Source organism: Epinephelus lanceolatus, chromosome 6, assembly GCF_041903045.1.
Source record: "Epinephelus lanceolatus isolate andai-2023 chromosome 6, ASM4190304v1, whole genome shotgun sequence".
Lineage (NCBI taxonomy): Eukaryota > Metazoa > Chordata > Actinopteri > Perciformes > Serranidae > Epinephelus > Epinephelus lanceolatus.
In genome coordinates this window covers 35,414,203-35,440,089 of record NC_135739.1, presented here as the reverse complement: position 1 = coordinate 35,440,089, position 25,887 = coordinate 35,414,203, and the positions used below count along the sequence as shown (strand labels likewise).

The 25,887-nt window shown below is 39.6% G+C and overlaps 1 protein-coding gene across 2 annotated transcripts; it reads left to right on the top strand.

Moving 5' to 3' along the window:
• Nucleotides 1–1,580: 1,580 nt before the first annotated feature.
• LOC117253649 (regulator of G-protein signaling 21) lies at nt 1,581–19,435 on the top strand. Of its 2 annotated transcripts, none has more exons than XM_078169013.1 (5): nt 1,581–1,813; nt 16,019–16,111; nt 16,198–16,253; nt 16,401–16,567; nt 18,734–19,435. In XM_078169013.1, exons 1-5 carry the CDS (start codon nt 1,707–1,709, stop codon nt 18,917–18,919), a joined length of 609 nt encoding a protein of 202 aa, XP_078025139.1. In that variant the 5' UTR covers nt 1,581–1,706; the 3' UTR covers nt 18,920–19,435. The 2 variants fall into 2 exon arrangements, with proteins under 2 accessions (XP_078025139.1, XP_033477115.1); XM_033621224.2 differs by lacking the exon at nt 1,581–1,813 and adding an exon at nt 15,716–15,888.
• Nucleotides 19,436–25,887: the final 6,452 nt, after the last annotated feature.

The following is a 25,887-nucleotide window of genomic DNA, read 5'->3' as shown; positions in this document are numbered from 1 at the left end:
CATTATGGGATGTCAAGTGTGTAATTATTCCAGGGGCCAAATTTGTTTTGGGTTATCAGCACTCATCAGTGTTTCTATAAGCAAACACAAACAACAGTTAAAGGGTAACTTTGGTATTTTTCAATCTTGACCCTATTTTCCCATGTGTGTGTGTCTAAGTGGCTAATGGGAACAACAATTTTTTAAATTGGTCCAGTGTTGAGTAACAGGGCTGCAGCTGGCAGCAGTGAAACACTGGGGCAATTATGCACTTTCAATTTATGTCCACTAATGCTCAGATTGTTATTCTAAGTCTCTGACAGCATTATTGAAAGGATCCTTACAAAGATAGACCTTTTTGTTTATCAGAAACAGCCCTGACATTGTTATCATCAAAGACTCCAGACTCCATTTAATAAACAGTGATTTTAGCATGAATAGGGACAACATATTTTCACATCTAACTGGGTGATTTAAGGGTTTATTTTAACCAGATCAGAGTTTATGACTGTTGGAAGACAGACAGACAGTCAGAAAAAGATTCTGTTTCTGTTGACTTTGAATGAACTGTGTTTTCCCTTTTTAAAAGTGTTGTTTATTTAAATGGAGTCTGGTGGGTTTGGCAATAGCAATTTCAGGGCTGTTTCTCCGTAAACAAAAAAGACCTTACTCTTTATTAAAAAGATCTATCTCTGCATGGATCAATCCCACAATGTTGCAAGACACTTAGAATAATAACCAGAGCCTGTCAGTGGCAAAAATAAGCACTTATAATGGATGTGAATTATCTGTGCATATTTGCCCCGCGTGGTTACATTGCAGCCTGTTTCACCGCTGCAGTCTTGTTTAATACTGGACCACTTTCAGCCATGGCTGTTCCCAATAGTCACTTTGACACAAAAACATGGGAAAATAGAGGTTGAAAGTGTCCTTGCTTCATGACACCTCTTCAGAAAGAATACTACCTACAATATATCATGTGGCTTTTTAGAAGGCCTCCTCATGACACGAGTGTGTGTATACTGACTCAGTCAGTGCCAATTTTAGTTTAGTCTTCACTGTGTTTGATAAAAGATAAGTCAGTCACATCAGATATACCGAGTGCAAGCAAGTACAGAGCAAACACACATACACCAACACACTCATACAAATACAGAATACAGTGTGCAGTACGTGGCGGTAATTATTCTTAATTAAACCTGTCAGTATGTTATCACACTGCTTGTTTTTTATGCGATAACCATAATGTGTTTCTACAATGCAGCTAAGTAGTATAGTCACAAATCAAACAAAAGTGAAAGTGCCACACTTCTTCATGGTATATTATTGCTGCTGTAAGCATTCATATCTCACACAGCATACTTCCTGTCAATCAGCCAGGCCTAGTCTGACGAAATGTTTCATGGTTTTCCATTATTTTGTAATGCTAATGTCACAACAGCGCCTCTGAAAACATCCACAATGTGATGTTATACAGTAGCCTGATGAAAGGTCGGCACTGCTGATAATCAGGGGAAATTCTACTGTTGTGAACACACTGCAAAATCATACCAAACAGACACTCTGAAAAATCTAACAGACGGTGACTGCTGACTGGATCGTTTGCTGTGAGTGTTCTCATAGTGAAATAAGAGTGAAATTAGGTTATTCTTGGGAAAAGCAGTTGAGCAAACAATCTCCACTTAAGCTCCATGTAGCCGCTTGTTATTTCAATCATATCAACCAACATGGACAAGCGTTGTAACAGTGCTCAGAGTAAAACGTTGACTATCTACAGTTCTAAAACAACCGACCAAACTTTTCCTGCAGATGACAACAGTGTACTCCAAAACAAGTAAGTACAACTTCAAGGATGCTAAAGAGTATTTTTGTATTCACTATCAGGACGGTCATTTATCTTGACATTAGATCTTTTGCTAAAACTAACACCACTAAACGTAATCTTACACTCTTTGACCACCTACAGTACGTTCATGTAAGCAAATAAAAGGCGAAGTGTGTACGATTTAGAAGGATTAAGTGATATCTAGCAGTGACGACTGCAGTTTGCAAGCACCTTAAACTTCTCCTGGTTAAAATTCCTTCAGTGTTCATTGCGAAGGAAGTTTTCACCAGGAGCCCAATTATCTGCAAAGGTTTCTTCCTCTCCAGAATAATGGGATTAAAACAGGTAAAAGCACCGACTAAAGCAGTTCCACATTTCTAATCAGTGTTTCTCCTGCCCAGTTAGGCTTAACACAGGCAGCCCGCTTGCACAGCACCTGCAAATGTTTGCTCACCTCATTTCTGATCCAGACGTTCGGGGGCTTATTACCGTGAGCCTTTTCATCAGCAGAGGTCTCTTCCTCTCCAAAACAAATCAGTTTAAACCAGTAAAAATAATAATCAGTGTCTCCCCAGCACTGTTAGGCAAGTCAGAGACGTCTGCTAGCCTAGCACCTGCTAAATTGTGCTCACCTTTTTTCTCTGAGTAGACAGACATTCAGGAGGTTTTAACCCAGAGCTGAATAATCTGCGGTCTCTTCCTCTCCAAAACAAACAGACCTAGTGATTTAAACCGGCGACAATGCTAAATAAAACAGTTTTATATTTTAAGAAAATCAGTATTTTTGTGACACTCTTGTTGCAGAGGGGCTGCTTAGCCTACTATGTTGGCTGATGCGATCTCCGTAGAGGAGGAACCACCACTCCCTGTATAGATATACACGGCTCATTCTGTGGTAACAAAAACATGATTCTTATTTTTATGTGATTACATACTAAGGCAAACCTGCTTATTATATCATATTATATTCTGTTTCTGCCAATATAACTTCCCTGTATCTATATAACTCCCTATATCTTACAGTGGACTACACACTGGACCTTTAAAGTAAAAGATAAAAAAATGAGCTACCCAGCTTTTATTACATAAATATAAGTTAATGTAGTTATCCATGAGAAAACTCACCAAGAAGAGAAAGATTTTCTACATCCATATTGCCTTTTATTATGTCTGTATGATAAGAAAAAATACATATAATTACCTGCGAAATTCACACAAGTATGAATTCTTAACAGTAGACGCTACATAATTCACTGGACAAGTTCTAACAATGAAACTGTTCCTCATAGGCCTACAACCAGCTGCTGATAGTGCTTTATTACTGGGACTCATAATGAGAATCCCTCAAAGAAATTTTAAAAGAGAGTAAATAACATTGCAACATAAATGTCACCCTGCATGGCACAGGTACAGTAGGTATGTGTGATCCTGGGGACAGGGTGCGGAGTTCAGTGACAAAATCTATGCGGCTTAAAATAACTCTTCACATGTTAATGTGAAAAGAATGTAAAGCAGTTCAGTTAATATCTGTGCATGATCTGGAGCACGTCTGATGACAATCTTTTTGTTTTTTTAACCACGGCGTGTCTGTGGACCGTCTAATGTAATTTGTTCTCACTCAGATGACTCATTTGGTTTTGTCTTCGTCACGCAAGTCATCACAGAGCACAGTCTGGCAATCATACAGTAACTCTATCTTTTCGTGAATTGCATTGGACTGGAACAAGCTGGTAAATGTGGTCAGTGCGTTTCTTCCATATCATCTGGAACAAACTGGAAATGGGATGGAAAATTCAAACTTTAAATGAAGGATACTTTATGGGGCAAAACAGTGATGGACTGCCTGACAAAGTGCAGAAAAACAGATCTGAATTTTCCTTTAATTCATATGATATATAGATAAAAGTTTGTGGTGGCTAAACTTAGGCCATTTCTCTTTTTTTTTCATAATACATGAATTTAATTACTTTATTGCAGTTTCCATTTCCAATCTGCCTCTAAAGATACACATAATTAAAGGTACAATGAATTATTAATTAATTAATTAAGATTTCATGACATTATTGTCAGCCATCATTGGACAGGTATTCAAGAACTTGTGAAGTTGTGAAATGAGTAGAAAATTGTAGATACAAATGACACATAGGGGAAAATGTTCAAATGAAATGCAAAAAGTGATGAAGTAATGACAGATTTGTTTTTCCAAGAATTTCAATACTATAGTATACTATGAGGTGTTGTTTTCCATGATCATTCAAACAGTCACGTAATAATGCCGAGTTCACCCAAGTGTCAGATGATAGAATATACGGGCAATATTGAGATGAGCGTGCTGTTCTGTTACGTGATACTTGTTCTGTCAATGATCTGCTTTCAGTGGTAGTCATCAACTCTAACCACCAGACAAGAGGAAACCAACCACTGGTGTGATGACAGCTGATGACTCAGCTGTTCATCTTTGATTTGAGTGTCTGTCAGTTTAGTTAAGGTATTTTGACACAGCTAAGCTGTGAAGCCACAGTGTAAGTGCCACTGAAGTGGAAGTGCCCTACCCTGCGGAGTTACAACCATAGATAGGCACAACTATGATCGATGGCCCATCTCTTTTGATGTCACTCTTGTTCAGTCACTTCTATAATGAATGGTGGAGGCTGGAGATTGTCATAACTGATAATCATTTATTTCTTTTTTTAAATGTGTTTACTTCAAGCAAAAGTGTACTGTTGTCTGCATAGACACCAACAGTGGCCAGGGAGGTCCTGATAAAATTGCTAGCAGATGTTATTGTTTTAAGAGGCTGTGATGTGTTCATTTTATAAGCTAGTGTGAAGGTACTGGTATCATTTCAATCAGGAGAGACTCGTTTTTAGTTTTGGAAAAGAAAACTTTTAATGACAAGTGCACATGAGAATGAAAATGTGAAAATGTGAAAAGTCTTTGGCGATTAGACCCCTTTGAGATGGTGAGCTATAAGGAGGGTGATGGATCCGTAGCCAATTAGGGAACCCCCCCGTGGGTCTAGACGCTGGTGGTGGTAGAGGAAGTAAAGAGATGAGGATTAGATGGATGAGTGCTGATGATCCGGATGAGTAGAGGTATGAGTCTTCAGGTTTGTCTTTGACCTTGGATACAACGGCTGGAGGTGAACGGGGTGGAGGAGGGGCAGCGATTCTGCCTAAAATGACAGCTAAAAGCGGCAGAGGAGAGAACAGATTTAAAATCTCGTAGTGACAACCTGATTGGCTGATTGAGGTTGTGGCTAATTATGATAGGACAGCTAGAAGAGTGAATGCCCAGGGGCAGCTGATTGGAGGAAGCAGTGGGAGTGGGAGAGGGAGAATTGGGAATGAATGAGCACAGGAAGGTCTTCCTGATTGAACTTACGCTGAGCTTCATGTGAAACTACACAAACTAGGGTATCCATTGGTATCAATAATGCTGGCATAGCTTATTGGGAAAGGGACTAAATCATGCTACAAATATGGGCTAAATTTTGGTGAGGGAACAACTGGCGTGGCAATTTTCAAAGGGGTCCCTTGAACTCTTATCTCAAGATACCTGAATAAAAATGGTCTCTACCCACAAATCTCCAAGAAACTTAGACTTGTTTCCGGTGAATATTCTTTTTCATAAACATTTTTCAAATCTGTGCTCAGATTTTTACCTCTGGTTGACTAAACTATTAAAATCAAACAATCTGAGAAGAGAGCATCACTGTTTGATTGAACTGCTCACAGTTGAAAGATTTATACAACCTGTGTCAAAAGATGACAAGCAGGCATGGCTTAGCTGTAAAGAGCCACAATCCAGACAGGCTGGTTATCAGACCTTAAAAGTAAATTGATAAAATAATGTGCAGAGTATAAAGATATGAAGCAAACCACATCCTGTGTACACTTTATATAGAACACAGTTTGACTCAGCAGATGTGGGTGACGGAGATATGCTTTCTGCTGCGTTTTTCTTCCACTCTCCCCTCCGGTCTCTGTTATCATTTGCGTTTCACTTTCATTGAGAAACAGCATCAAGTAGTCAGCCTACAGTATCTAACAGGCTGCATGGTGGAAAAATTTTGGCAACAACTAGAATATTTCGTAAGGCAGGTGACAAGCAACCTGCAAAATGCATGTCAGGAATAATGGCACTATTATTAAGAAGACCACAAATACACTTTTGAGTGGTGACACAATGACCTGAATCACAAGACCTTTAAAAGAAAAAGAATACCTCAAAGCACCTTGTCTTTCTAGAGACACTGTTACAGTTATTCAGGATAATCCACATACCTCACTGGAAACGTGTCTCTCCTGCATTGTGAATATGCAGTTTACACTGATAATGGTGGCAGATTTACCATTCAGGATTCAGAGTATTTTTTATTCAACAGGCCCTTGATTTCAGACAGAGATACACAAAAGCAGTCTTCTTATTCTAGACGGCCCCTATCAATTGTGCCGACTAAAGTGACAGCTGTAGCTCACAGACTTCATTAGCTGTAGCTTGCTGCTACTTCCATGGGTTGGTCTAAAGCACAGTCTCCAGCTGAGTTTTAAATGTTAGTTTAAATGTTTGACTGTTATTACTGGGCAATACACTTCAAAGACCAGCTTCCACACAATGAGGAAATTATATTGAAAATATAGCCCCTAAATGTAGTTAGGTGGCTAATCAAGCTCCTTGGTGGCCTTGAAGTAGTACTCAGTTGCTAATGTAGGTAATCAGGCATGCTAATATTTGTAGCTTGTGTTAGATGGATAAATACACAAATTTGATATATTCCTCATATTTTTGCTGTTGTCTTTTTGGATTTTTTTGAAAGGATTAAAAACACTTACATACTCTTAAACTGACAGTTATAGGTGTTAAAACAGGATCAAACAATAGGGTGCTACAGGAATGAGTCTTCAAACCCCAAAGATGAGTTAACCTTCTAGGACTCTCGGTTCCCTCATCTCAGAGTCATTTGAATAGGTTTTTGGTTTGATGCCCGAAATAAGGTCTGTGGTTAACACTAGCACTCTATTAATTAAGCCCCGCCCCCACTGTCTCTAGTTGAGACAAGTTTAGCAAATTGAAAAATGGCAATGCAAGTTCTGTTTCTGCTCTGCTCTGTTTCCGTCTCAGTTCTTTTTAGGATAAGTAAAGTGTTATGTACATATTTCTGACTACAGACCATAAAGCTAACAGTAGTATCTCTTTACTGTAGAAAGTTACATTGCCCAGATAGCACACATACATCTGGCTGACGTCGGCCTGATGTATCAAGTTTAGATCGTTAAGATGTAGCAGGGAGAGCGTTTGCTCATTGCCAATACGTCGCCGAGACGTTGGCCTAATCGAAAATGACCACCACACGACATTCAAACGATCAATAAAAGAAGCTGCGCTCAGTTGGCGCTCCTTCTATATGTATATTTATATGCTTTGTTAACTACGACCTTTATTCATTTAGGTCAGACCTTTCAAACTACAAATATTTCACCATCCAATGTGAGAAATCAATGCTAACATTCAAAAATAGCTAACTGTTACCCTATTCGTGTGTAAGTGTGCAAAATGAAGACACAAAAGTCAATTTGAGAAACTTTATTTTTCAAATTTCCACAAACAATATCTGATGGCCAGTCCGCTTCTCCTGGCAGCCTGCAAGACACAGAAAAGGTGGCTGCTCCAGGCACTTCCACTTTTAACCCAAAGCGAGTGCTCACGATAACCAGCAGATAACGTCAACTAGGGAAAACAAAATGAAAACACCACAGTTGTAGCGTGTTAGCTAACATGAGCTAAACTAGCTAACATCTAACGAAAGATAACGTTAGCTGGTGGGGACCTGTGCTTTACACCCAATCGTGCCTCACCACTCATCAGGAACCTCTTTTAACGGTCACAGAATAAACATCATAGCTATTTTCTGCCAATTTATTCCAATTAGCTTACCTGAAACCAACTGCGATGAGATGCTGCGACCTGCGAGCTCAGTGCCAAACAAAGACCGCAGAGATGAAATTCTGCCTTCCGTGGTGACTTCCGTACGTGGGCAGGTATGGGCCGACCCAAAGCCGACGTAACAGAGACGTTTGATGTGCTGGCTGGGACAAAAGAGTATTAAATTTGAAGATATCCGCCCATGTGGCTGACGCTTGTCAGACGTTGTGTCGCTTGTCCAATGTGTCGGCCAGATGTACTGTCTCGGTAGTTACTTTGGTGCGGCATGTGAGCTCACAGAGATAATACGAACAAAGCAACATGAGCCTTGATCTTTTCTGGCTAATGTTTTTAAAAACATGCCAGCAACCAACTTTTCTGTCCTTTATGTGATCTTTTCAATGTTAGGCCTACCAAAGAATTAGGAGGAAGCAAACGTGGCTGATGTTATTGATCTGACATTGGGGTAACTCCTCTTGATGTAGGTATACGTTAGCTAGCTAATGTAGTTAGCTTGCATGTTTCTGACATAGCTAGCTAACCTAAGATGTGTCTACAAAAAGTGTTGTCTGGGAAGGTTTTGACAGCCACTGGGCCACATCTTTTTACCATCTTTAAAATTGTTTTTTCTTTTCAACGTAGACAAGCTTAGCACAAAGCATATCTAAATATACCAATAAGGGGAAAGTTGAGATCTTGCTAGGCTACAAGATTGCTCAATAGTTATTGTAGCACAAAGCTAAGAAGGGCGGGACTTAGGAAGGGTCAATTTCTGTTCACGGGAGGGGTTTAGCAAATGGTCTGCAATTACTCTAACAATGGCAATGGTTAGATGCGTTGCACTAATGACATTGTGCTTCATTACAACACCGATAAAATAAAAAAAGACATAGCCTATAGCTTAAGTTAAAAATTTGGTTTGGACAGCTGCACAATAAACTAACTTTGCTCTGTAAAGCTGAGGGGAGCTGCAGCCTCTTTAAGTTTGTCACTACCAGCAACACCTTCGACATTGTTACACTGTTTTCGCATTGTCATCTGATACAGTGCTATTCTAATATCTGTTGTTGCCATTTTAAAGAATAAACCGTGTGAATACATAAATCAACCACAAGCTCAATGAACTGATCATGATGAAACTGTGATTGCTGAATGACCCAAGGTAGTTTTGCATTTCTGAACTTTCTCACGTCCCTGATGAAAGTACCGCTCAGCCAAGCATGCAATATTAAGGGCGTTGCCCACTGAGAAGTCAACTCCGTGACCTCGCACGTGCATCTACTGCAGCTTCTGTAGCCTACTGTAATTCTTGTGTGGAAAGTTTCAAATAAACCCACTTCAGCATTCTCTTAACCACAAACACACCACTATACATAAGACCCCTGAGGGAATCCTTTGAAGCACCACACAAACACACCCACCAAAACACAAACACACTGGCTTTGTAAAATTTCCAGTATCATTTCAATCTCTGTCATAGGGCTTTCCACAAAAGGAATTATGTCATGCTGATTTACATACATAGTCAAGATTGGGAGAAAGTTTGCGCACATATCAGTGTAATAATGCATATGAGGATGACCATGAATGTATGACATAAAGGTTAAGTTGTTCTGAGAACTGTCTGGGTCACTTGCTTGGTTTTGGTACATAGGAATTTCCCAGCTAACTTCCTATCTCATTTAATGCTATTATATGCACTGTTCAATTCTGTGTGCGTATTTTCCGTTCTTTATAGATTTTTAGATTGTTGTTAGATTGATGTTTTTTTTCTGTAAACCTGGAGACTCCATCAATGCCCAACACTTGAGCTGTCTTGATCTTAAAAGCAGGGTGGCACAGCATGTTCTGCTACTGACTCAGTCCAGATCTTAAAGACTTTCATTTGGCCCCTATTTCATCTTCATCTTCTTTGGTTGTCTATTATCCACTATAAAAGAGTTTGCACACAATCTTAGGGTTCCACATATCCTGTTGGTACAATAATGCTTCCTTCAGTTGAGGACTAAATTTGAATCGATTTTCTCACAGTTTCAGAGCTTGCCTTTATTTCCTTTGACTCATAATACTGTAATTATCTTTACTCTGGACTAAGCCATATGTTAGTTGGCTTCCAGCTCATCCAAATGCTGACTCTAAGGTTTCAACAAACAGACGACAGGGAATGAGATCATGTCACTTCCATTCTTGTCAAATCTGCCACATCCTTTTGCCACATCTGCCACATCCTTTTACAGATAAAACTGGTCATATTCTAAATAATTCTTATTGTCAATAAATACCACAAAATTACAACACCATATAAATCTTTGTAAACAGGTCAAAAATATAATTTTATTTCTGAAAAAAAGAAGAAAGAAAAAATAATATTCTGAAACAGATCAGCAGCTGGTCAGTTCTTATTTATTTATTCATTCTTTAATTTATTGTTTTATCATGACATTTGTTGACAAGAAAAAAGATGAAAACTTTGATTTTACAGGGTTGGGTTTTTTTTCTTGCTGTGGTAATTTTTGTTTTTGTAATCTTCTTTCAATCTAGTTTTTTTTTTCTTCTTTATTATTTTACTTCATTTTGTTTTATTTTATTTTTTAATTCTGTGTTCTATTTATGGATTTCTATTTGTACATTTTAAAGAAACCTTATTGTTTAACAGAGATTATAACAAACCCATTGCAGGGTTTTTGCAGTGAGCCTACAGATTAGTGATTTGACCAATTCAGTCACATCACAGAAAAGTTTTTAAAGTTTAGAGTATTGTTTCATATCTGGGCTTGTGGTGATACACTACTTTGTCAACTATCAAAAAGGAGGGCAAAACAGTCCAAATTTAATTTGTGCTGCAGGTATTTTGTTTCCTTACACTCCTTTTACAACTCTAAACGTCACTCGATGGCAGTCATCTCTGTGATATAACCAAGAAAAAGACTACCAAAACACCCCCACCTTAAGGAAGCCCAAGTGCCTCATGACTGCGACACCTTGGCCTGCACACAGAGAGACACAAAAGAATGAGAGCCAGCAGCATTTGCTGCACGTGGCATAAGTTGACCAGGGCCAACGACACTGGGAAACACTGGGTCACTTGTCCTGAGCCCTGGGTTGAAGGAAGGCCCAAAAGGCCCTCTAACCTTTAAATAATCTGCTGGAAAAATTTGTGAAAAATATATATTTGTGAGGACTTTATTTAGTATTTGTGAGTCGCATAAAAGGTTATTTTTTAACTTCCTAATTTTCTTTGATATAGTGTTCAAAATCAGTTTTACTTTCCCTCCCTATAATGCAAAATCATGGTTTGGTCTGTCACACTAGTGTGAGATCAAAAGATCAACATCTAGTCAGACCCTCCCCTCCTGCCAGTAAACTTTCAGCCAGTCAGTTGCTCAGAAAAAGAGAAATGAAAAAGAGAAAACTTGCAGAGGCGCAAGGGACTTAGGTATTTGACAAAAGATACTGAAGTGGAAGATGCAGCTGCAACAAGTACAGTCCCACCTGCAATGGGGGTGGTGGACAATAATTGAGAGCAAGGCGAAACATCCATTTAGCTAGCTGAAACATATGGCAAACACAGCCACCTATAGCTACCACCTAGTTTTAGCACCCAGCCTAGGATTAACTTTAACTTCCAGTAATTACATTGCATAAAAGCCAACAACACATCTGACAGAAACAGCTGAGCCTGGAGACAGAATTAGCTGCGTCACAGAGGATGAGAGACCCAGCCTGCAGACGAGAGCGTGGCGGGAGACGCTAGCTGTGCCAGAGAGGAGAGGGAGGGAGATACAGCGCTCGCCCCGGAGTCAGAGCAGCAGGTGAATGATGAGCACAAACGCAATAGCATCGGAGACTAATTTTCGTGATCCTTGGTTATGGCTGGATAAAATGACTGATTCTGACAGGTTGAACCTAGTTGTCAGGGCCAAGAGAGCACCTTTCACAGAGATCTGACAGAAATACAAAGATCTGAAAGAAATAAGATCTGAAAGAAATACCAAAAGATGCAGAGGGGAGGGCATTCCCAAGTTACCTGACATCTTCTAAATCCCCCAATGGCCATAAAAAAATGGAGTGGGACTGTGTAATATATAGCAACTCTAAAACAGCTAGATTTACTTACTCCACTTGCTCTTCTCTTCTGAACTAGAGCAAAAGTTGTGCAGTGCACTGAATTCCATAGCTGAGATGAAAATTATCAATATCAAAAGCCAATAGCTTTATGGAAAAATTTCTAGAGCATGAGAGACAGAGTGTGCATAAAATGGAAGAACCCACAAAAACTCATGGCGTCAGGAATTAAAAAAAACAAAACAAAACAAAACAAAAAAAAAAAACAATCACTAATACACAGAGCATTGGATGTTACCCTGTTTTTAGCTTCCAAGAATCTGTAATTCAGGGGCCACACAAAGAGACTCGATGAGCGAGATAATGGGCATTTTGTAGGCATAAATGAGATATTGGCAAAGTGCAATGACATTTTCATTATGAACAACATTAGGGAGCACCAACACCGAGGAAAGAGAGTCCAAGCCCATTACCTTTCGCCTGACAGCCAAAATGAAATTATCGATCTATCTTTGTGCTCAGCATGTCCTCAAGATTTTTTTGAGCAAAAGACGAGAGACAACACATTATTATTCCACAATGTGTGATGCATCCCCAGATGTCTAAAACACTGTTGGTGAGATTTGCCCATCAAACTACCCGTGTGATTGGGTGGAAAAGAAATGAATGTTTCATAGAATTTAGGGACTTTTCAAAAAAGACAGGAGAAGAAATTGTGGCAATGATGGAAGAATCATTGAGTGAACATGGAACTGATAAAGCCGGCCAACACGTTCTCATCACAGGTTGTCAAATTCAGATGAAATGTCACACCCCCTCTGCGTCAAAAAGTGACGTGAAGGCCACAGAGCTGAAACACATTGTAAACCATGGTTAATGTTGTGAAATGGTCACGGTTAGGTTTAGGTATCAAAACTACTTGGGTAGGTTAAGAAAAAAAATCATGGTTTGGGTTTAAATAAGTACGTAACGTGTCGTAAATACATCACACAAGTGACAAAAAACAGCATTGATTTTTAGTTTACATTTGAATGAGTTTATGGGCTGTTGTGTCTCATAAAGACGCTGAAGGCGCTGATATCTCACCCGAGCGGCATGACGAAACAGAGGTATTTGATGCCCTGGGAATGAGAATGGGCTGATCCACTGCAGAGGTCAGTGCTATGATAATGAAGCTAACATGGCAGGAAAAGTTCAGAAAGTGCAAGTGTGGACAATGAGTTAAAAGTCTTCTTGTCACATACTCCCTGTGTGCGTCTCAGTTTTAGACTTTAAACCTAGTAGGAGTCCATGCAATCCAGGCCTGCCTAGAAATAGACACATTCTTTGACTTTATCAATCAACTATACAAGGTATTCAGTGTAAGCTCTCACCATATGGGGAATCTTACAGAGGGTTATAGGCTGTTCTTTCCATCACATCTCTGACACACAGTGGAATGCATGCATAGAGGCAGTGCGCCCAGACACCCCTGCTACAACATATAACCTCACCAGTGAAACCAGTTTGGAGACTTGGGGCTTAAAGACCTACTTTCAGTCCTTACAATGAAGTTGCGCTCCTCACAATGTGGGTCAAGTGCATAGAGGATAGAAATCTTGTCATCTAGTCATCACCTATTTCCCTTGAAGTGCAGACTGCCAACATAAAGGCACCAGAGGAAGAGATGGCCTGCATCTGTAGATCATGAGATAGTTTTCTGGAGGAGGACAACTGCTGTGCCGTGGCCATGGGGCCCAAGTTGGAAATGAGACAGAGAAAGAGGAAGCGCTGTTTTGATGAGTCAGAACACGGAATAGAGGAAAGCCCAGACATCCTATTCAGAAATAAAGTGTTTCATGTTGCAATGGACAGCGCTGTCTCTGACATGCTGACATGCAACAAGCTCTGTGTTCTATGGAAATCCAGAACCATACCAAAGGCATTAAAATGTCATCAGTTGATCTGTGTTCACCAGTAATAACTCAAAGGGTGTCCAGTAGTTTTTGTTAGTCACAGGTGAAAATTCCAAATGAGAATGGGTTACCCTAACTGCTGGACTGGGCTGTGGGGCCAGTCTGTATGGGACTGTATTGTTCAGTCTCCTCACATTGAATTTACAGACCCTCAGCAGCAAGAACTGTGACTGCACCTGCAGCTTCTGGAGCTCACCCTGGGCCCGCTTCTGTACCTCTAACCAGCATTACCAGAATGACACAGCTGCTACAGTCCAGAATTTGTATCATGCCAAGGCAACTGGCAAAGGTCAGCCCCTTGAAGATCTTGGCCTTGCCCAGTGAGGGTGGCAGGCTTGACATGACTTCCAGCCATAGCATCCTGTGCTTTCAGTACCTCCCCAAGTTCCTACTGTAGCTCAAGGCAGACTGCTTTGTTTTGGCGCAGATGTGATCCTTTCCATAATACAGTCAGACACTTAAAATATAAATCTGAGCATATCAGTGGAAAAAATGGGCACTTTAGGTGGATGCTTATGGACGGTGCGAACATGCCCTGATGGGTTACATTGCAGCCTGTTTCATCGCTGCCGGCTGCATCCCTCTCACTAAACGCTGGACCAATTTCAAAAGTTGTTTTCAATAATAACCAAAGCCCAGTTCAGACCAGTGATTTGTGATGAGACAAAACCGTTTTAGAACGTTACAGTGAAAAGTTGCAGCAGGGGAACCAGTTGGTCTGAGCTCGACTGTACTGAAGGCTGCTGGTCAAGTCAAAAAGACCACAGATGGTGTGTTTGCTTGCTGCGGCAGGTTCTCCATCCCCGCCAAACCCTCTGTTTCCATCCTCACGGTGTGCTGGTGTCAGACAGAGGGTCGCTGCTGCTCGCTGTTTAGTTCAGTTTAGTTTAGTTTAGTCCATCTGATGCTCATTTTGTTTGTTTTTTGCTTTTTCATCACCACTTTAAATTCCACTGTAGCTTGTATCTCACGATCACTATCCTCATTCATATTTTAAGAAACTATAAATTATATTCAGCCACAAAATAAGCCTGAAAAGCTGCTGTGCATTTCCTTGCCTCTGCATATGACTGTGACAACAATAGAATAAAGCTCATAAAAAACTACCTGCACTCTACCATGTCCCAGGAGACCTTAAACAGTTTGGCAAAGCTCTCCATAGAACGTCAACTTTCTCAGAAACTGGACTTTAAAGACATCATAAATGACTTTGCTATAAGGAGAGTTCAGCACTTGACATTTGGAGTTCAACACCAAACATGCCGCACCAACAGTAGCCTAAGACATTGAAACTGCTGTGACCATGACCATAGTTTCCTTGTGTGGTTAGAAAAGGATAGCACATTGAGTATTTTTCATCACGTGCCTAATTTGCTCAATAATAAGACTGTGCATGGGAAGTCTATGGACATATATTACAGAACGAAAAAACATTGGTAGGTTTATAACAATAATAATTGATTTATAATGTGATAATAATGTACGTAGGCCTATGTTTAGGCTCTTTAACGTCCCAGAGTTTGTTTTTTTCATATAAATCTGGCATAGAGTATGTTCAGATCACTAATTAACAAGTTTGTTATCAGTTTTCTTTGGACATCTTTAAAAACACATGTTGCACTGGTGCACAGAACATTTTTGCAACCTGTGTGCAGTGAGCCCGCTGTGTGCATGGGAAAGGCCTTTTGGGGGTGGGCTTTGGAGATCATCTTGTCCTGGGCACAGAGAGGACATACACTCAGACGCACCTGCGTCATGTTTTCAGGCCCCTGTCCACCGCTTTATTCAGAGTTTCTCCCTCCATTCAATGTCTCCACACAAATCCTGCCCCACTGGAATTTTACAGCTGTGAGTCAGTGACAACAGTAACTGAGTCTGAGCAGCCACCGGCTGTATGCTTATCCAAATGGCATTTGGAGACCTGTATCAGCAGGCCCTCATCGTCATAACTGTTACACCTTCCCTGCCAGGTTAAAGGCGAGAGCTGGAGGGAGCAGTACTGTTTACAGACAACACAGCAGACTATTGTAACTCCTTACAGGACGTTATCAGGGATGTTAAAATGCCAAAACGTTTGTTTTCAAAAATTCATTTCTATGACTTTAAGGATTTAATGCCAAATGTGAAGCGGCCCAGAAGGTAAGCCAGACAAATTAATGATATTGAATAATGGTGTCAGTAAGGTGGTTAGTCTTACTTTCTTTTTTCACTTCTAAAATTTTTATTTAACATTAACTAAAACAAAGTTTAACTTAAACTCATTTTGCAGAATTGATATCCTTATTCGGAGGAGGCATAAGAAGGACATTGAGTGTCTGAAGGCACAAAAATTGAATGATGAGACATGTCCTTCAAAACTCAGGTAGTGTACGTGGCACTTTCATAGACATTTCAATGTTCTAGCGGTTCATTATGGTGAAAATTCATACACAGATATCTCTATTACAGTTGGAAGACTGACCATAAACTCCACCCAACTCTGGAAAAATTACTACAGGATAAAAGTAAGAAATGTTCCTTGAAATATGAAATAAATGATAAACCTAAATATTTGTTGGAAGTATATCACACTCACATATCACACTCTCATTAATCTCTCTAACAAGATTTAAACGAGACATAATTACTTTTAAATTTTACGCTCCTAACAGAATATTTAGCGGCGTTCCGCAGCTTCCTGCAGTCTGAGTTCAGTGAAGAAAACATTGAGTTCTGGCTCTCATGCGAAGACTTTAAATCAACTGCCTCACCGGAGGACCTTCAATGGAAAGCAGAGGGGATCTACCAGGAGTTCATCCAGCCCACGGCCTGCAGAGAGGTCAGTAATACCAGGGTTAATGGTTCATGGACGAAAGAGACAGAGCTGGATGAAAAGCCAGATGACAGTAGAAGTAAATTGTAATATATTCTATCTTTCAGCATACTTAAGTATGATAAACATACACTAGATTTCTCCAAACTGATTTGCAGAACAGGGTAACCTATTATTGCATAAGAACAAGAAATGGCGGCTCATATCAGGAAGAAGAATGAGTAAAAGTGGATGAAGCAATATGCATAAGAATGGCTACTAAATGTCACAACTTCCACTGCTTGTGGTGCTACATGCTTTTTCAGTGTTGGTGCATGGGGTGAAGATGCATCCCCTTGAGTCTAGGCTGGGGTTCAGTAGCATTTTTTCAAATCAGACCCCAGTAGAGAATCAGCTTATCAAATCTGAACCACTCAAATAAATGTGGGTTTGAGGAATTAAGGTCATAAGTAACTTAATATTTAAGAGTTTAAACCACGTATAACAATAATAGACCTAGCCATTGTGACGTGACCCACTGGTGTGTGGACTCCCGTTTTGAAACTTCGAGTTCAGCATTTTGGCTGTCGCCATTTTGTATTTTTGGAGCCAGACATTACGAGAGAGTGGAGCTGTGGAGAAGTGAGGGGTGGATCTGACTCATAGACTGTGGTGATGCCTGTCACCTCATCGCTGCCCCGCTCTTAATTATTCATAACTTAAAGCCCCGTACAGTTGTGATGAATGTTGAAATTATCTAACTGAGACCATTTTTTTTCTTGTACTAGGCTGTTAACGTGCATATTTCTATTGTATAGCTGGGCATCTCAACATGGGGGCTATGAAGAATGACTTGCTTGTGGAGTCAGCCTCAAGTGGCCGTTCAAGGAACTGCAGTTTTTGGCATGTCCATGCTTCATTTTTCAGCATCAGAAGTTGCCATCTGGCATTCAAATATTCTGCACCGGCCTTTGTGTTGTCAAGTTTTGTTTTGTTTTTAATATGTGTTAACACACACACATGCACACACACACCATGTGTGTGTAGCTAGCTGCAGATGGCACATCCATTAACTCTTGGTGGCTAAAGCACATGGATTAAAACATATGAATAAAGTCACCATAGCATTATTTTTACAATGGATTTCCTGTCAGTGTCTCTGCATTATAATATGTTTGTGTTTCATACATGATTAAATGGGACCCCAAAAATCTACAGACATGCAGATCAGACAAGGCCCTATACAACTTTCATACTACCATCACATCTTTATTTAGTTGATGTTCTTTGGAGTTGATCATGACATAAAAGTCGTCCACTCTGAATCCAGGTTTTGTTGAGGCATTTTCTTCCAATTACAAGGACACCTAAGATCACCAGTAAAAATACATACCATCAAGGAGGTCTGACAATGTCTCACAATGAACAATCAACACAAATTCCAATTTTAATTCTTGTCACATTAGAAACATTCCAAAGGACTTGTATTTGCTGTAATTGCCGGCCTGCTTCCATGTAACTGAACCTTACTGCTCTACATATACTGTACGACATGCTCTATGTTGGTGTGATTGATGTAGTCCAGTACACTTTATGCAACATGACCCTTCCAGATCCCAAATAAGTCTATTATGATTTACCTTATGGGTGTTTTGTAACAGTTTGTTCAGAGGTCTATCACAGAGACAAACCTCTATGGGGTTGAACTGACCCCAAACATAAATAACGTCACCTTTGTCAAATGTGACAGTCCAGTTTGGGGGAAAGGGAATTGCTACCACTTCAATACTTTCTTACATTGGGTTTTCATGAGGTGAGAAGAAAAGAAAAAAAGCAATTGTTGATGTTATTTTTACCAAACAGCAGGGGGGTCTCTGAGACCCAAACAGTAAGGAAGCAAATCCAATCTTCACAAAGCACCACAGCAAAAAAATACCTGTTGTGCATGAAAGTTAAAACAATTAAAAAGTTAAGAAAGTTAAGTTGAAGGAAAAAAATGCTTAAAATTAAGTATCTTTATCAGATGCCAACATTTGTCTCTTTACAGCAATGGACTATATTTAGAGGGTCTTGTTTATTAGCTGTGTTAGTCACATTCTTGGAGTACAGTTTGTTTTCTGGGAGAGAAATTTGGTGTGAATGCCACCATATTCCACACAATTTAGACTGTACTTTACTCTTTGTTTTCTCTAGATCAATGTTGACCACCGCATTAGAGAGAAGATCAAGAAATCTTTGGAGCAGCCGAGCCGCTCCTGCTTCGATGAGGCACAGAAACACATTTACCTGCTGATGGAAAGAGATTCTTGCCCCAGATTTCTGCACTCAGATGCCTACCTGAGTCTGAAGCACAGATCCAGGACTCTTTGGTACATTTAGCTCAAAATGCTGTATCAAAGCTGCTTCTCCAACACTCACTTTTTGTCTTTCTTTTTCTGCTTGGCTGAATAGAAAAGTTATTTCACGCTGTATGAGATGTGGATCAGACTCTGTTCTATTCTTTTAAGGGCAGAGCATCTCTCTATTGCGCTAAAGCCAAACTGAAACGATGTTTTCAACCATGTGCACATCAATCTTTTATATGATGGCTGGATGATGTATTGATGAAATGTTGTGGAAAATAATAAAGCAGGAAAAGACAAAGTAATGTGAGTGGAAAAAAGTATACGTACGTAGGAGAGAAGGAATGCAGTTGGTATGTGTCAGGACTTCAGATGATTGTTGAGAGTTTGGACTTGTTTGAAATACTGTATGTGTTAATGAAAAGTCTTAGTTAGTTAAAGTGCAGAGTACAGTTTGATAAATAAATGGTTTCTGACATGTAGAATGAAATGACCTAGTTTTCGTTAAAAGTGTCATAAATGGGCATTAAATTCCAAGTTTTGCAAAACATGACTTCTTGACCATGTTTGGATACGTTTCGTCAGATGAGTAGCTCTCACTCACCGTCTATAACTATTCTTAATATTCTGACGATTTTCCATATAGTCAGAATTTTGAGACAACGATTTATATTTATCTGACTGACTGTCCAACTGGAGGTGCGGGGATGGGCATGAGTCAAAAGAAAAATAGGAGAACAGTTTCCACAGCTCACCCAGCAAGGAGATTCTGTTTTTGGTCACATGTCTGATATATCCTCTAATTAGGTGCAGAGATGACTCCACACAGCAGCAACAGGGTTTACCAAACTGGAAAAAAGTAACCCTGCAGTAACCCTTGATCTCACTCTGTTCTGTAAATGGCCTTATTCCTAAAAATTGTGCCTTAAAAAGGAGTACTGAGGTAGCTAATAATAACTCAGGGGGCTTAAACGACAACACTGGAGTCATCAGACAACCTGATGCGTAACAGATCAGGCTGGATGTGCTGCCTTGTTAGGGGAATAGGCTTATCACCCTCAGACAATGATGGCAGAGATACACAGGTGCTTTTCTCAGAAAAAATAACCAGAAAGAATTGTACTCTGGGAAAAGATCATGTTGTTAAAATAAAAGAATTATAAGGGGAGGACTCTTTGGTACATGCGCTTTTTTACATTTTACCTAAAGATGTATGTTTTATGGGTGAAACTCTGAAAGCTTATTTCTTCCAAGCAGTCTCTCCAGGTCTAATAAGGTGGTGCAAAAAGAAAATATGGAGTATAAGGTGAGCTCAAATTCTCACACTGTGCCCCTAAGATTCTTGCTGACTCAATCCACACTTTTTTGAAATAAGAATAAAAGTAATATTTTTTAGCATAAGTAAGACATACTGACTGTTATTCAAAAGATCTTTGAACCTCATCTGGTGGAGGGACAAAGGCCAATGGATATCAAAGAGGTAGAAGTCCTAGTTTTAGATACATTTCATGTATTGAACTGTTTTACTGTTACTGATATTTTTTGCTCTATAACTTTAACATTTCTTCTTCCAATTTATTTCAAACCAGAGTCCTGCATCAGGTCGGGCACTGTGTGAGTAACCTGCGAAAAAGGTGATTTGTGGTTGGTGATTGTTCAGTTCTGGGTTAAACATGCAGGTCAGATTGTAAGTGATAGATAATAAATAAAATAAAACTAAATAAATAATAATAATAATAATAATAATAATAATAATAATAATAAAATAATAATAAAAAATTAAAATAAAATGACAATAATAATAATAATAATAATTTATTGTTTTAACGTTTCAATCCTCGGATGGCTGACCTTGTGTGTCAGCTCTGTCTTTTGAGCCACTTCAATCTGGTGCATTATTGTAGGCAGGTTAAATGTGGAGATGTGCTACTCAGTATTATGAGAATAAGCAAAAAAATATTCATACAAACTGTATTTCCTGAATGAACTTAATTTTTGAATAAACTGTCTTAGTTTCACATGTAGGATATGTCTCAAAATTATTACTTTAAACATGCTGCCTCACTGGCTCATTTTAACAACATATTTATTATAATATTTATGGTTTGGGGTCAGCAGCCGATCTTTTGTCAACGTTTCAGGTTGAGTTGCGGAAGTAAAGAAAAAAATTGGCCATTTTTGCGGATGGAATGGTGGGTTCAGTATTGCACATGGCAGTGCTGGTTTGGGAGCGGGTTCTGAAAATCAAAGTAAACATACTGTACCATTAAGCAATGCACAATATACAGTTGAGAGAGAATTTCATGAAAGATCCACCAAAGATTTGTGAAAAACGAACCATGAATTTCACTCACTCACTCACTAAATACTCACTATATTTCATGGTGACGAAAAACACATTTTGTGAATCTCAACTCCATGGTCTACTTACGCCTCCGAGTTTTCCACCATGCACCACATAATGGTCTTCATCAGTGAATGGAGTTATAGATATATGTTTGAATAATGTGATCCAGGTTTTGTGATTGTACATGAAGGGGAGGTGATTGTATGCCCTGTCCAGATTCAAGGACGATCTTTGGCATTGGATTTTTTTTGTCACACATACTTCAGATCAAGCATGAACTCAAGGCAAAAATGCTTAAATTTAACATCTTATTTTTACCTGTGTTACCTACTTTGTACCTCAATAACTTTAATATGGTACAAACATAGTCAGCAGTCAGCTCCCCATGCATCCACAAATACTAAATGTAAGACACTTGAGATAGGATTTATAGCCACTGGCTACACAACCCTGCCTCCCTACAGATTATGTCTACAACTTGTGGTTTTGCCAATAAAGTTTTGAGAGGAAATTTTCTTCATGGACTTTGACACCAGGCACCCGAATTGGCATACCAAATCCCATGTGTGGTTAATTTTAGGTAACAGATGCACTATGGTGAAGGTGGGGGAAGGGAAAGTTTGTGGTTTTGGTTAGAGTAAATGTTAAAACGGTCTTTCACAACAAGTCACTGTTGGCTTTTTCAGTATCTAACCAAGACCACCATCTTTCTCAATCTTAACCAGGTGCTTTGAGTGTCTATGCACAATCATGAAAAAGTATAATGACTCAATAGTTGCTATTAGCAGATGTTGTATTGCAAGAGCAGGTATAGTAAGAAAATATGTCGTCAGTGAACATTTTCAACATTTTCTCACCTCCAGCTCGTCAACAAACACAGCATTTTGAAAAGGGCCCTACGCTTCTATGTACCCCTCCAGCATCAGTTTTGGATGCTCTGGGACAGCATGTCAATTTCCGCTCATTCCATGGATGATGTCTTTTCAAGATAAACTTCCATGTTCTCAGGAAATGCAGGTTTTGTCACCAAAAGTACTTTGGGTTTAGGCAACAAAACTACTTGGTTAGATTCAGATAAAAGGTCAGGGTTTGGGTTATGATAAGTAGGTTTGTTGCGTAACTTTATTGAGTAAGTAAGTTAACAGCTATGTCACATGAAGTATGTCAGGTGATATTAAAAAATGACTCAACCTTGTCTTTTGTTTTCACACGAGACACAAACAGTGCTCAATGACAGTTGGCTGACAGATGAGTTTTGGGGGTTTTTTTTGTTGTTGTTTTTTGTTTGTCCTCATTCTATTAATTAAAAAGTATTCCACATGTCCTAACATGTATTTGCTATTGAATATTGTAATGATATAAATGTAATTTTTTGGGCTGCAGGCTGAAACTATTTGGTATCACAATCAACATGAAACGTCAGTAACTCTGCATACACTGGGATGTCAGGGGTTGTTCCTGATAAGGGCAAAGGTCTCACATCTCCCGCATCACATGGTGCATATTCTTCACACACAATCTGTCACTATTTTCCCATAGCCCAGCACAGTTACCATGGTAGCAAACAGGAAGTGAGTACTGTCCATGGCACGATGTTAGTCAAGACAGTCACACTTGGGGAACTTCACAGCCAGATCTGGATAGCTATAGGCTTGTAATGTTTTGCAGGGTACTTTCTATACCGCTGTGTTTCTCCATATAGACACACAAAGACACACAAAGGGACAGCTTTCAGTTCACAATGTTTGGTGATTCTTCGAAACGCCTCAGTACTTAGAACCGTGTTTGGTCAAAAGAGGGAGAGCAGCATCAGTGAAGCGAAGCCAAAGGGCAGGTTGTAACAGAATAGCCTGGGGCATCAGATGGTGGGTAGGAGAGACTGGTAATGGGCTAAAAAAACAGATACATTGAGTCAGGCTTCTAATATCACAGAACTCGTGTGAGGTATTTTTAATTACCCTCTGAATCCTCTTTCTTTTCTTTTTCTCAGAAGCTGCTCCCCCTTTTCTCTAAGCTTATTTTACCTTGTATTGGCAGGGAAATTAAATGTAATTGAAGCCAAGGCTGGTAGCACTGGAAAACATTTACTCTTCTACTCTTAGTAGACCTGATTTAAATAGTGTTAAGATAAAATACTTTGTTCAGAATATATTTCAATGGAGATAAAATGAAATAGCTCTCTCAGATACTCAAAAATCCTCTTAACTTGACAAACCAAGATCATCTTGACTCTCTTGTGAGCACTGACCTAGAAACTGGCTTCAAGAGAATCACATGTTCACTGGACCTGAACACCTCAGACTGTAAATGTTCTGATCCTCTCATCAATCCCCTCGTCAGTCTAAAGCAGATTTTTTACTAACTGACATTCATTTGGGACAAATAAAGATACTGTGCTGTGTTGTGTGGCCAAGGATGAGCAGAATAATGTGTCTTAAGAAAAAAATGTGTAGAAACCCATCTGTCGAATGTGAAGTCAGAGGCAGATGGTGTGGCTCTGTCTTTTCACACTTCTCGCCAAAGCTTAGAGTGGAGCTAGGAGACATGGCTACATTTGCAGGAATTTGCAGTCTTTCCCTCTAAACTTACCATGGCAGCTTTAAACATGATTTTTACATCAAGTGACAGTATCTCTGTTGGTGTAGTATGTTGTGGTACTCCTGAATAGAAGGGGGGAAAGCTAACAGCACAGCTTTGGATTCTCAGGCTTCCAGTCAACTGGGCCAACAAAACTATCAAGATTTCTTGACAAAAACACTTACACTTTGCATCCAGGGCTAGCATTTCTAACATAACTGCTTTTGGATTCAAATGGCTTTGGTAGCAGTTGTATTACTACACTTGTTTGGATCTTCATTGTCAATATTATTCACCTACCCTAAAGCCTTAATGGTTTACTGTGCAGGACTTTTATAAAAAACAATGTATGAACTCATGTAAAAAACTTATGTTCTTATTTTGCAGTGTTCGAGACATTTCTGGGCACAGTGAGTTTGTGACTTTATAAAAAGGTAGCAGCTAGGTGTCAGACCATAGGCAGCACGCACCCAAGAGGAAGATACAAAATTTGTGGGCACAGTGACAATAAATGCAAATTTAGTGAAGCAAAACATCAAGCAGACTCTAGGGTTGGCTTTCACTTTCACTATCACTGGCAATAGTTTTGACAAAAAATAACTGACAGTTTTTGCATTGTATACCTTCAACCTTAATTCTCAACATTAATTGTGTTTTAGCATTTAAAGAGTCAGTAATCTGCAATCAAAGCCAGAATTGCGGTGCCTGCTAAGGACAATTTATCTGACTTTTTTGAACAGACAATTTGACATTCACACCAGCCCGTCCCATTCCCAGGTCGTCAAACCAACTAAAGCTTGGCAATTCATATCACAGCAATGCTACGTATGAAGAAATGGTTATGCATTGGTGGACCATTTGCCGATGCTTTGACAAGCCCCTCGGCATGTGATACCATCACCGAAGGCACCCTTTGGCGTCTCTTTGAGAGGCATCGGCCTCTAATTCCAAGGTAAACCCATCCAAGGTAATATTAGAAGGTCAGAGCAACTGACATAGTATACAGAGTCAGAAAGTCTGTCTAGGGTAGGAGGGAGGAAGGGGAGGTGGATGGGTCAAACAATAACACACTTTCAGCCAGGACACAGCTGTTTGTGTCCAAACTGACCAAACAGAGAATCAATGAATGTTACTTGACTTATGAACATTTAAACCCAAACACAATGTTTTTTTCCAAATCTAACCAAGTATTTTCATTGCCTGAACCTACTTGCAACTATTTGACAGCTTTAACCACGTGTTACATTGACATTTGGGAGCTAGCTGTGCGTCACATACAGATGCAAAAAGGGTAGTCTCAAAAAGGTGCCTTTGACATTAGTATCAAGTGCAGCACTATAAATACCTTTTATGCGGGCTGTCAGAAAGCGTGTGCTGTTTTGAAAATGCAGATGATTATCACATCTTGCCGCTCTCCATTTTAGCAGTGTGAATGTGGCCATTTGGAACTGCTATATAGACGCAGCTGAATGACCCTTCATACAAACTATTTTGGTTCAACCATTCCCCTGTCTTTAAGATGGGCATTCATGACTGGATGACGAAGAATTTAATTTCCCACAGCTTGTTCTTAAGCTCCAATCATCGGCAGCAGCTTCTACTCCCAAAGCCAGACAAAATATGTCACAGGGCAGAATGGATTTTAAGGAAACATAAAATGTCATGGGTCAGTGCTACTAACGCTAATTTCAGCTAACGCTAGCCCCTCGCCAAGAAACTGTCCAGTTCACTTCAAGTTCTCACACCACAACTCGATTTCTGGCCGGTTATTTCTATTCACCCATGTCCGTTCCCAGTCCCTTGAACAAGTAACAGGCTCAGATGTTAAAGGCTGCGGCCTGTCAAATGTGTATGAGTCATTGTTGACATTAGCATTTGGGTTTGTGTTCATTATTGTAATAGTTGACCTTGTCGGCCATCTCTCTCTTATGTCACAATTTCACACAATTTCTTTAGTTAGTTTAGTTTTGTAAGGTGAAGCCTTACAAAAATTAAATGTCATTCTCTAACATATTATAACTCCATAGTGTTGTCCATCTAAAACATTTCTCTTATAGGATGTGAGGCTTGGCAATATGTCC

Coding starts and splice junctions, on each gene's coding strand:
- LOC117253649 (XM_078169013.1), top strand. CDS start 1,707: ATGGACAAGCGTTGTAACAGTGCTCAGAGTAAAACGTTGACTATCTAC. Junction 1,814..16,018: donor AACAGTGTACTCCAAAACAA/GTAAGTACAACT, acceptor CTCATTTTGCAG/AATTGATATCCTTATTCGGA. Junction 16,568..18,733: donor AGCCCACGGCCTGCAGAGAG/GTCAGTAATACC, acceptor TGTTTTCTCTAG/ATCAATGTTGACCACCGCAT.